Source organism: Oncorhynchus clarkii, chromosome 2 (assembly GCF_045791955.1).
Source record: "Oncorhynchus clarkii lewisi isolate Uvic-CL-2024 chromosome 2, UVic_Ocla_1.0, whole genome shotgun sequence".
NCBI classification, from domain to species: domain Eukaryota; kingdom Metazoa; phylum Chordata; class Actinopteri; order Salmoniformes; family Salmonidae; genus Oncorhynchus; species Oncorhynchus clarkii.
The window spans coordinates 38,699,313-38,711,913 of NC_092148.1; the positions used below are offsets into that span (position 1 = coordinate 38,699,313).

At 39.9% G+C, this 12,601-nt stretch overlaps 1 protein-coding gene across 13 annotated transcripts in view; it reads right to left on the reverse strand.

Annotated features, from left to right (window-relative positions):
- The window catches only part of LOC139367770 (ankyrin repeat domain containing 26), a 97,079-nt gene that overhangs the window by 35,383 nt on the left and 49,095 nt on the right, over nt 1–12,601 (reverse strand). For 11 of the 13 annotated variants that reach the window (XR_011626887.1, XM_071106170.1, XM_071106154.1 and 8 more), the window contains 7 exons: nt 11,647–11,891; nt 10,812–11,012; nt 10,470–10,500; nt 4,387–4,528; nt 3,841–4,054; nt 3,430–3,613; nt 21–167 (listed from right to left, as the gene is read on the reverse strand). Coding sequence is in view for 12 of the 13 variants with exons in the window: in XM_071106170.1 (XP_070962271.1) it covers nt 21–167; nt 3,430–3,613; nt 3,841–4,054; nt 4,387–4,528; nt 10,470–10,500; nt 10,812–11,012; nt 11,647–11,891 (1,164 nt within the window). In the remaining variant the exon portion in view is untranslated. The remainder of the gene's footprint in view (nt 1–20; nt 168–3,429; nt 3,614–3,840; nt 4,055–4,386; nt 4,529–10,469; nt 10,501–10,811; nt 11,013–11,646; nt 11,892–12,601) is intronic. The other 2 variants (XM_071106176.1, XM_071106137.1) reach the window with 1 other exon arrangement.

The following is a 12,601-nucleotide window of genomic DNA, read 5'->3' on the forward strand; positions in this document are numbered from 1 at the left end:
ATTTCATTACAGTATGTTACCTCGTTGCTCTTACTGATGGTCCTCCTGTTCTCCTCCTCGATCTGCTGCTGCTTGCGGAGGTGATTGTTGAGGAGGGTCTCCGACAAAGCTCGGGCACCTCGCTCCTGGGTCAGCAGCCTCTGGGTCTCGCTGCGGTCCTCCTCCGACTAGGGGATGACACAAACACATAGGCTACATTCATACTCATTCACGTCATAAATGCTGTGTGCTCAATAACAGACTATTAAAGAGAAGATATGGAGAAAGGTGTATTGATGTGGTTCTGAGTGATTGTTTATAACACTCTTATGACACCTGTGGTATGTGTGTGGCAATGGCAGAATAACATTAAAAACTCACTAAATATGATTGATGGTGATGGTCATTTTTGCTCGCTGTAACCAACAAAATAATACATGATAACAGGAGTGGAAATCGTGTTTTTTCTGTGAATGTTGGAGTTTAATTTAATTTTGTAGACCTAACCTCATATATATGTTGAGATCAGATTGCGTTTGATATAAATTACTCCAGAGTTAGAGAAAGATTTCTGCGGGAAAGTAAGTTCCATTTGGACAGTGCAGTAAAAATGTCAGGCAAATGAGCTGGCACAAATACATATTAACACCTTTTGCTCCACACCAGCAAACACTGCTATGGAGGTAGAAAGCGGAGCAGTGGATTTTGTAGACAAGGAAACGAGGGGGCACAATGAGCAAAGGAGCCACAAGCAATATGACTTTGACCAAAGAAGTCACAAGCAATATGATTGTAATAGGTGTGGCACCAGGCCATGAAGTGCCCTGCTGTTGGAAAATGTTGCAACAAGTGCAAGGGGAAGTCATTTTGGAAAAATGTGTTTAGCAAAGGACAAGTATGGGACTTTGTGGGCACTGTGGATTGCATGGAGGATGTGCAAGTACCATCACAGGTCCATACTGTAGCTAGTGACCACTTGGTTGTACCACTCGTGGTCAATGGTACAATTTTGACCTTAAAGCTGGATGCAGGGGCTAAAGCCAACCTGATCAATGAGGGATTTTCATGAGCTAAAGCACAAACCAGAAATCATGCAAAAGGATGTCTCTCTGGCCAAGCAATTGAGACTAAAGGTTTGTGTCGGCTAACTGTAAAGAGGGAAAACAAGAAGCCACACACTTATGTTTGATTGTACCAGAGGGGCATGATTCTCTTTTGGGGGATAAAGCATGAGGGTCGTTGGGAGTGGGTAAGCGAGTGTACACCATTCATTTCTGACTGGCTGCACAGTGTTCAACAGGTGACAAGTAATCAAAATGGTGAGTAGATTGCACAAATATATTCTGATGTGTTCACAGGATTTGGAGCAATGCCTCTCATTTACTCTATTACTCTCACAGAGAATGCCAAGACAGTGATTCATGCACCACGCAGAGTTCCAGTGCCAATACGGAAGGATTTAAAGACGGAGATCGGGAAGAATAGTGAAACTCAATGTGCTCGTGAAAACAGAGGAGCCAACAGACGGGGTCAATTCCATGCTGTGTGTTCGGAAAAGGAACAGAGATCTGAGAGTCTGTATGGACCCCAAGGACCTTAATAAATGCATCAAAAAGGAGCATGTTCAAATACCTAAGAGGGAGGACAGTGTGTGAAATGGTGGGTGCACACTATTTCTGAAAATTGGATGCTTCAAATTAGAGGTTGAGTGATTCATCGGAATGGCCGATTTCAAGTTTTCATAATCGGTATTTTTGGACACCGATTATGGCCGATTACAATGCACTCCACAAGGAGACTGCGTGGCAGGCTGACTACCTGTTACACGAGTGCAGCAAGGAGGTAAGGTAAGGTGCTAGCTAGCATTAAACGCATCTTAAAAAACAATCAAACATAATCACTAGTTAACCACACATGGTTGATGATATTACTAGTTTATCTAGCTTGTCCTGCGTTGCATATAATCGATGCGGTGCCTGTTAATTTATCATCGAATCACAGCCTACTTCGCCAAATGGGTGGTGATGATGATTTAACAAGCGCATTCACGACAAAAAGCACCGTCGTTGCACCAATGTATACCTAACCATAAACATCAATGCCTTTCTTAAAATCAACACACAAGTATATATTTTTAAACCTGCATACTTAGTTAATATTGCCTGCTAACATGAATTTAGTTTAACTAGGAAAAATTGTCTCACTTCTGTTGCGTTCTGTGCAGCAGTTTGGGCTGCCTGGCTCGTTGTGAACTGTGTGAAGACCATTTCTTCCTAACAAAGACTGTTATTAATTTGCCAGAATTGTACATAATTATGACATAACATTGAAGGTTGTATAATGTAACAGCAATATTTAAACTTAGGAATGTCACCCATTAGATAAAATACGGAACGGCTCTGTATTTCACTGAAAGAATAAATGTTTTGTTTTTTAAATGATAGTTTCTGGTTTTGACCATATTAATGACCTAAGGCTTGTATTTCTGTGTTATTATATTATAATTAAGTCTATGATTTGATATTTGATAGAGCAGTCTGACTGAGCGGTGGTAGCGAGCAGCAGCCTCGTAAGAATTCATTCAAACAGCACGTTCCTGCATTTGCCAGCAGCTCTCCGCTGTGCTTTAAGCATTGCACTGTTTATGACGTCAAGCCTATCAACTCCCGAGATTAGGCTGGCAATACTAAAGTGCCTATAAGAACATCCAATAGTCAAAGGAATATGAAATACAAATGGTATAGAGAGAAAAAGTCCTATAATTCTTAAAATACCTACAACCTAAAACTTCTTACCTGGGAATATTGAAGACTCATGTTAAAAGGAACCACCAGCTGTCATATGTTCCGAGCAAGGAACTTAAATGTTAGCTTTTTTACATGGCACATATTGCACTTTTACTTTCTTCTCCAATACTGTGTTTTTGCATTATTTAAACCAAATTGAACATGTTTCATTATTTATTTGAGACTAAATAGATTTGTATTAATGTATTATATTAAGTTAAAATAAGTGTTCATTCAGTATTGTTGTAATTGTCATTATTACAAATAAAAAATAAAAATTGGCCGATTAATAGGTATCGGCTTTTTTTGGTCCTCCAATAATCGGTATTGGCGTTGAAAAATCATAGTCGGTCGACCTCTAACCTGTGGTATGTGTGGCAATGGCTGAATAACATTAAAAACTTGTTAACTATGATTGATGGTGATGGTCGTCTTTGCTCGTGGTAACCAACAAAGTAATACAGAAGGTTGTACACTACTAGATGTTGTAGACCAGTCCTTATTGACGTTTTACCACTGACCAATATAAAGCGCTAGGTCAGGGGTCATCTACAAAGTACAACATAGTGTAATCAAGGTATAAAACAATTATGTTATTATCATAATTTAAATAGGAAGAGGAGGGCTTAGAGAAAGAGAGAAAAAGAGTCAGAGTGCATTCTACCTGTTTCATGTTGTTAAGGATGGCCCTCATCTCCAGCTCCAGGTTCCTCATGGCCAGTTCCACCTTGTGCTTCTCCTCTGCCTCGGCCCGTAGCTCCTCCTCCTTCCTCCGCAGCATCTCCCGGTTCTTGTCATACAGCATGGAGGCGTTCCGGTGCTTCTCCTGCTCCTGCTTCAGCTGGAACCTACAGCACATAGGGCAGAGAGATGGAACACAGAGAAAGCAGTGGGTCACATCTACACTTAGTGTGTTAGCAGAGACAGAGTGAGAGGAGAGATGATAAAAATTAAGGTGAGAGAGAAAGATTTGAAAGAGCATAAAAATATGAAAAAGGTTCATTGAGAGGGAGAGAAAAAAAACATATTGTCTCACAGAACGACAAAAAAGACCTCAACTCTTTGGCTAACTTACTTAAAGTTGTTGAGGTCCGTGTCCAGCTCAAGCTGCCGGTGATCCAGGGCCTGCTTGCTGTCCCGGCTTTCCTCCAGTGAGGCCATCAGCTCGCGCTTCTCGACCTCCAGCTGGCTCACCTTGTCAGAGAGGTGCCCATGGCGGCCCCGCTCCCTCTGGATTGTGCGCTCATACTCGTGGAACATGTTCTGGAGCTTCACGATGCTCACAGAGTCTGAGGGGACAGAGGGGTGGGAGGGGAATAGGGTTAGAGCCTTGGGGTCTTCCTCAATTCATCTTTCCTAGATTTCTCGCCTTCTCCTCAAATATGAAGGAGGCAAGGAGATAGAATGCGAGGAATCATGGAAAGACAGTTTGAGACAGAGCCTAGGATACAAAGTCTACATTGTGCTTATAACATATCAGCTGATATCATCTACAGAGATGGATTTAGACATACATGTGTTACAGCAATTTAGGCACTGCACTACCCCCAAACATAAACTTTAGTCCCCAATCATCACAAAAAAGACTTGGTTAAAGTGGTAGATTTTGGGCCATGTGTACCTAAACTGGCAGAATCGAGCTGTTTGATGAGAAAAGAGGCGTGACGGTAGCCAGAGGTGGGGTCTTCGAGGTCAGATGTGGCCGTGTCCGATGACTGTGTGAGCTCATCAAAGTCCTCCGCCATCTCAATCTCGCCAGCAGTCTGAGGTTGGGGACGCAACATAAAACAGATCAAAGATGTACACTACATACTAACTTTTACACATGGATATAGTGTATGTTTGAATGTAATTTGTTAATTCTTTACTAAACTCATGATATTTTCTTTAAGGGACACTGCACTCCAAAATCAACATTTGTCAGATTTTTTCAGACCTCAAAAGTCCACATCCCAAGTCATCAGTTTAGAACTGAGGGGTTTGACATTAAACTCTCAAGTATCTAAAATTGATTGTGTAACTCAATGAAGTCACTTAAAGTCACGTAAAAAAAATGTAGCACACTAATTGGAAAGGAAATGCAGAGATATTTCATTTACATAAGTATTCACATCCCTGAGTGTCAGAATCATCTTTGGCAGTGATTAAAGCTATGAATCTTTCTGGGTACGTCTCTAAGAGCTTTGCACATCTGGATTGTACAATGTTTGCCCATTATTATTTTCAGAATTCTTCCAGCTCTGTCAAATTTGTTGTAGATCATTGCTAAACAACAATTTTCAAGTCTTGCTAAACATTTTCAAGCAGAATTAAGTCAAAACTGTAACTCGGCCACTCAGGAACATTCACTGTCTCTTGGTAAGCAACTCCAGTGTCGACTTGGCCTTGGGATTTAGGTTATTGTCCTACTGAAAGGTGAATTAATCTCCCAACGTCTGATGGAAAGCAGACAACCAGATTCTCTTCTAGGATTTTGCCTGTGCTTAGCTCCATTCCGTTTCTTTATCCTGAAAAACTTCCCATCATCAAACCTATAGCACAATAAATAAATTACACATTGTGAACATCAGTTTTTTGGACCCAACTTGCTTACAACTTATTCCATGTGGTTTATTCCTTCAGACTCCATGAAATGACTACGTCTTCTAAATATTTGGTCACATGATTCATTTTGTGTATGGTTTCCTAGAAACAAGGGGTGGTTCAACTTACCCTTTGGCACAACTTACCCAACTCTCCCAAAAGGTACTACTGATTTGCATTGGATTTTTGCCACAAACCCTAAAATGTAAAAAAAGAAAATAAAAAATTCCCTGTGCCAAGTAAGAAAATGTAGATGATAGCCTATAATTAAAGTAACCTAATAATACAAAATGTTTAAAAAAATATATAACCAGGGAATGCATGATTGATATTTTGATGTGCAACCTGTCAAAATAGGATCCAGAACTATCAGATTTCCTGTGATCTCTTTAGAGATTAATTTGCTTACATCTTTGTGCATAGGCTATAGGCTACAGCTGTCTCCACATGCTTCAAGATGTTCCTTGTTCCTGTACCCAAGGCAAAGGTAACTGAACTAAATGACTATCACTAATAGACTCACTTCTGTCATCATGAAGTGCTTTGAGAGACTAGTCAAGGATCATATCATCTCCACCTTACCTGTCACCCTAGACCCACTTCAATTTGCTTAACGCACCAATAGGTACACAGACGATGCAATCGCCATCACACTGCCCTAACCCATCGGGACAAAAGGAATAACAATGAGAGGTCGATCGATTTATCGGAATGGCCAATTAATTAGGGCCGATTTCAAGTTTTCATAACAATCGGTAATCATCATTTTTGGAATGCGATTATGGCCGATTACATTGCACTGCGTGGCAGGCTGACTACCAGTTATGCGAGTGCAGCAAGGAGCCAAGGGAAGGTGCTTGCTAGCAATAAACTTATCTTATAAAAAACAATCAATCTTAACATAATCGCTAGTTAAACTAGTAATATCATCAACCATGTATGGTTATCTAGCTTATCCTGCGTTGCATATAATCGATGCGGTGCCTGTTAACTTCATATGACTGCAGGGGCAGTATTGAGTAGCTTGGATGAAAAGGTGCCCATTGTAAACGGCCAGCTCCTCAGTCTCAGTTGCTAATATATGCATATTATTATTAGTATTGGATAGAAAAACACTCTGAAGTTTCCAAAACTGTCAAAATATTGTCTGTGAGTATAACAGAACTGATATTGCAGGCGAAACCCTGAGGAAAATCAAAACAGGAAGTGGCTTCTATTTTGAAAACTCCATGTTTCATAGCCTGCCTTTGCTGGATTTAAAGGGATATGAACCAGATTCCTTTTCCTATCGCTTCCTCAAGGTGTCAACAGTCTTCAGACATAGTTTCAAGCTTTTATTTTGAAAAATGAGCCAGAACGATAACATTGCATCAAGTGGTCACATGAGTTTTTCCCTCTTCTACAGTGAAAGACATTTGCGGTTGATATATTGATATATTATATTATTTGGAATTTCCGTCTGCGTTGTCGTGACCCCTTTTTTCTGTGGATTTCTGAACATAACGCAACAAACAAACAGAGGTATTTTGGATATAAAAATGTGTAACTGGGAGTCTCGTGAGTGAAAACATCCGAAGATCAAAGGTAAACGATTAATTTGATTGCTAATTCTGATTTTCGTGACCAAGCTTCCTGATGCTAAGTGTACTTAATGTTTTGTCGTGCGATCGATAAACTTACACAAACGCTTGGATTGCTTTCGCTGTAAAGCATAATTTCACACGACAGATGTGAAATTGACACGACAGGTGGATTAACAAAAGGCTAAGCTGAGTTTTCCTATATTGCACTTGTGATTTCATGAATATAAATATTTGTAGTAATATTTATTGAATGTAACGCTATGCTATTCAGCGGTTGTTGATGACACTTATCCCGATAGTGGGATTGCAGCCATAACAAGTTAATGTATCATTGAATCGCAGCCTACTTCGCCAAACAGGTGATGATTTAACAAGCGCATTCGCAAAAAAAGCACTGTCGTTGCACCAATGTGTACCTAACCATAAACATCACTTCCTTTCTTAAAATCAATACACAAGTAAATATTTTTAAACTTGCATATTTAGTTAGTATTGCCTGCTAACATTAATTTATTTTAACTAGGGAAATTGTGTCACTTCTCTTGCGTTCTGTGCAAGCAGAGTCAGGGTATATGCAGCAGTTTGGGCCGCCTGGCTCGTTGCGAACTGTGTGAAGACCATTTATTCCTAACAAAGACCGTAATTAATTTGCCAGAATTGTACATCATTATGACATAACATTGAAGGTTGTGCAATGTAACAGCAACATTTAGACTTAGGGATATCACCCGTTAGATAAAATACGGAACGGTTCCATATTTCACTGTAAGAAGAAACGTTTTGTTTTCGAAATTATAGTTTCCGGATTTGACCATATTAATGACCCAAGGCTCGTATGTCTGTGTGTTATTATATTATAATTAAGTCTATAATTTAATAAAACAGTCTGACTGAGCAGTGGTAGGCAGCAGCAGCCTCGTAAGAATTCATTCAAACAGCATGTTCCTGCATTTGCCAGCAGCTCTTCACTTTGCTTCAAGCATTGCACTGTTTATGACTTCAAGCCTATCAACTCCCGAGATTAGGCTGGCAATACTAAAGTACCTATTAGAACATCCAATAGTCAAAGGTATATGAAATAGTCCTATAATAACTACAACCTAAAACTTCTTATCTGGGAATATTGAAGACTCATGTTAAAAGGAACCACCAGCTTTCACATGTTCTGAGCAAGGAACTTAAACGTTAGCGTTTATACATGCCAAATATTGCACTTTCTCCAACACTGTGTTTTTGCATTATTTAAACCAAATTGAACATGTTTCATTATTTGAGACTACATTTATTTTATTGATGTATTAAGTTAAAATAAGTGTTTATTCAGTATTGTTGTAATTACCATTATTACATTTTGTGATGTCATTAAAAACTATCAAGAAAATACTGTAACTTGAAGAGCTTTGACACTGTGTATGTCAGGTTAACGATTAAACTATTTTTGTTAAGATAGGAATGTGATTTTAGTTTTCTAACGAGATCCTAGTTTTCATGTCTTTTGCACATTAACTAAGCAACGTCACAAATGAGGTCAGAAGAGTGTATCAGTGTGATGGAACCGCCCTTTTCGTGTACAGTGCTTGAAATTATTTTTTTAATTAATTACTTAAAAATCATACAAATGTGATTTTATGGATTTTTGTTTTAGATTCCGTCTCTCACAGTTGAAGTGTACCTATGATACAAATTACAGACCTCTACATGCTTTGTAAGTAGGAAAACCTGCAAAATCGGCAGTGTATCAAATACTTGTTCTCCCCACTGTATATACACACACACATAAATATATAACATACATATATATATTCTTGAGTTTAATTCGGGAGATGGTAACTCGTTAAACAATGGGTTAATTGTTAAATTATTAATTTAAAATCGGTTAACAATTCAACGTAGTTGGTTGATTCGATAAATAACAATCAGTCATCACAATAATGCAAGTCACAATGAATAATGTGGAAATTGAGGAGTTGAGGAGACGAAACTGCTTGGAGTAACCCTGAATTGTAAACTGTCATGGACAAAACATATTGATACAACAGTAGCTAGGATGGGGAGAAGTCTGTATATAATAAAGCGCTACTGTGCATTCTTACAGCACAATCAACAAGGCAGGTCCTACAAAACTAGGACTACTGTTCAGTCAGGTGCCACAAAGAGGGTCTTAGGAGAACTGCAATTCGCTCAGAGCATGGCTGGCCCTTGGATGTACACAGAGAGCAAACATTAATAATATGCATGTCAATCTCTACTGGCGCAAAGTGGAGGAGAGATAATCTTAAATCCCTACTTGTATTTGTGAGAGGTATTGACATGTTGAATGCACCCAACAGTAGTTTGAACTACTGGCACACAGCTCGGACACCCATGCATACCCCACAAGGCATACAACCAAAGGTTTCTTCACAGTCCCCAAGTCCAGAAGAGACTACGGGAGGCGCACAGTACTACATAGAGTAATGACTACATGAAACTCTATTCCACATCAAGTAGCTTATGCCAGCAGTAAAATTTGATTTAAAAAAAACCTTATAGAACAGCGGAACTGTGAAGCAACACAAACAGACACATGCATACAAACACACTTTTATACTATACACACACGTACACATGGATTTTGTGTTATAGATATGTGGTAGTAGAGCAAAGGCCTGAGGGCACACAATATGTTGTGAAATCTGTTATGACTGTATTGTAATGTTTTAAAAAAAATGTATAACTGCCTTAATATTGCTGGACCCCGGGAGGAGTAGCTGTTATCTTGGCAGCAGCTAATGGGGATCCATAATAAATACAAATACTTGATGAGGCCTATTCACCGTAAATGACGCGCTCCACTCTGCGGGCACATCAAAACCATACTACATAGCCTAAAGTGGTGCCATTCCTTCAATATTAATTAAGAGTTGATAAATGATATACTCACAGAAAGCTGTGTCTCTCCTCTATGTTACTAGAACAACAGTAGTTGCTTTGAATACTGTATATTTCCTGTAATTCTATTTTGAGCAACGGTCATATGCTTGTGCATATCAAAATACAGCTCTCCCTCCGTGGGCACTCTAGTGGGTAGAGGGAGTGAGAGTGCCTCGAACACACAGCAGTCAAAAGGGAAATGGGGACAGGTTGATACTTTTATAGTAGGAATCAACATCATGCATAGGATATTACTGTTGACCAAATAATGGTTTTAAACAGTCTACAGGAACGTTCTGTAGCAAAATCACTGAACATTACCGACGTAAGCAAAATGATTTGGTAAGAGGAAGGCAGTGTCGGTGTCAGTAATTTTTGGTTAATCGTCCCAGCTCTAGTGAACTAAGTGTTTATCATTTCCATTAATTTTGTACTGTGGTAGATCTACAAAACAGATAGCCTAGATATGAATTCACAACCTTTGATTTTGGAGTGTAATGTACCTTAAAAAAAAAAAAATCATAACATTTTCTCAATGAATGAACATTCGGGTGCACAAAGAAAGCCATGGTAATAGTGGAGGGGAAAAAAGACCAAAAGAAAAATGACGATGCCAGAAGTTTACCTTGTCTTTCTGATGCCATGCAGATAGAGCCCTGACAACGACAAACAAACACAAACAGAACAAGAGTTGGAAAGATTATTTTGGAAAATGTCACGAATGCTCGCTCCTCAAGCTCTCCGACGAGCAGCATGACTTATTTCGTAGAAGCGCGATGGTATAACACAGTAAACCTTTCAAAATGATCAGTTTAAGAGTTTGACATGCAACATATTTGAAAGCAGAAGATAGAGCGATAACAGATTAAGTCAAAAGAAAAGTCCAGATCATATCCCACCACCAATCATTAAACTGTCAGAGTTAGTGACATCATCAGTTATATAAAATGGCATACTGCATATATACCTTCCATCATCGTCCGACACTTCACTTAAAGTACTATCGTCAAACACTGAGAGGGGGTCTCCTGCGTTAACATGGTTAGCTGTCTGGGGGGCTCGGCCATGCCTGGCTCCCCCCAGAAAGGGACACTGTAAGGTGGCCTCGTTAGATACAGCTCTCCCCTCCTCCTTCTTCTGCTGTTGATGTAGTTGGTCCTCCAGGGCCCTGTCAGCGCATTAGGGAGAGCATAGATCTAGCGGTGAACGTCATGCCCCATGACATGTAGCCGTAGCCAATAGCTGGGAATATGGTTGATTGCTCTGAAGTGGGAGGTGTCATTTAAGCAGTGGCAGCAAGGTAAAGGACAGGGGATGGAATCAAAACTAAACCAAAGTACAGCTGTAACAAGGGATTGTCTTAAAGTGGACCAGGGTATGATAATGGAAGATGCCCGTCTGCCAGCTGGTATCAATTCGACCCTTGGATGAGTATAAGCAAGGAAGTGGCAGTATTTCCACTATATTGCTTTCACCTTACAGAGCTGCATTTATCGAAATGGGTTGGGCCAAGGGTGAGCGGTAGGAAGGGTGAGCGGTAGGGAGATAATTGTAACCGAATGTCTTTGGTTGCCTTTGGACTGCTGGTCTTTAGGTGACAATTACAACTAATATCTGAGCTCATTTGATCCCACTCTTGCAAATAACTGCTCCAAGCCTTATAGGCCTCATGATTCTGTCAGTCATGTTTTGATTGTCCTCTGTCCTTCAGGAATCTTATTGCCTGGCTCCTAAATCTATGCACAATAACAAAGCAAAGGGTATTAATTGGGGTGGGGCTAAATCTAAACAAAGACGCATACCTCTTTGGACTTTTGGACCCGTGTCTTTGGGTAATACGGTCTGTTGCTCTGAGCTGATGTTCACTGTCTGTTGCTCCATTTCCACTGCGTGACACTTTAGGGTGTCCTAAACTGGTCTCAGGTTTCTCCTCTTCTTCTTTGTCTAGTTCACGTTCACATCGCCTGCTCATTGATCCTCCTGCAACCCGTGAGACACTTGATTTTTGCAGCACCTCCATGTTGGCCTTTGTCTTGTCTTCGCCCACCTGACAAGACAGGGTAAATGTTTAATGATCAAAGCTGCAGAATTAACATAACACATACTATTTGAGAATGGTAAGTAAGCAGGCTTTAAAATGTGTTTTGGAGCAGGTATACTACCAAACATAATTGAGTCTGTCACCCCTCTCCTGAGAGACCTAACACCTTCATGTAATATGCTCCAAATAGCACCATATACCCTAGATAGTACACTAATTTAGACCAAAAGTAGTGCACCGTAGGGAATAGGGTTCCATTTGGACGCAACTATTAGTTAGGCTTAATTACAGGGATGCCACAGCTTTACAGGCAGCTCCATTCCTATGCAATACTATACAGCTACGTTAACCTTTCACAGAGCAGACATTATCCAAAATGCCTGGAAAAACACATTCAAAAGGCTGGCCAAAATGTTTTAGTTAAGGGTGTATTCAAATTAATTTAGTTGGATTTGAAATTCTAACTTGAAATACCTTACACTATTAGAACTGAGTGGATGGAACTGCTTGCTGTTTGAGGTTTAAGGCTGGATTTCGGTACAGCACTTTGTGACATCGGCTGATGTATTTATAAAGCCTTATTTACGTTTGATTGATTGATTTATTGCATCTACTGAGTGAGAAAGGGGAGTGCAGAAAAGGCAACGGTCTGGTTTCAGTCACAGATAAGGTAGAACAGCAATGAGTTAGGGGGGAGAGAGGAATTCGGTCCGAGG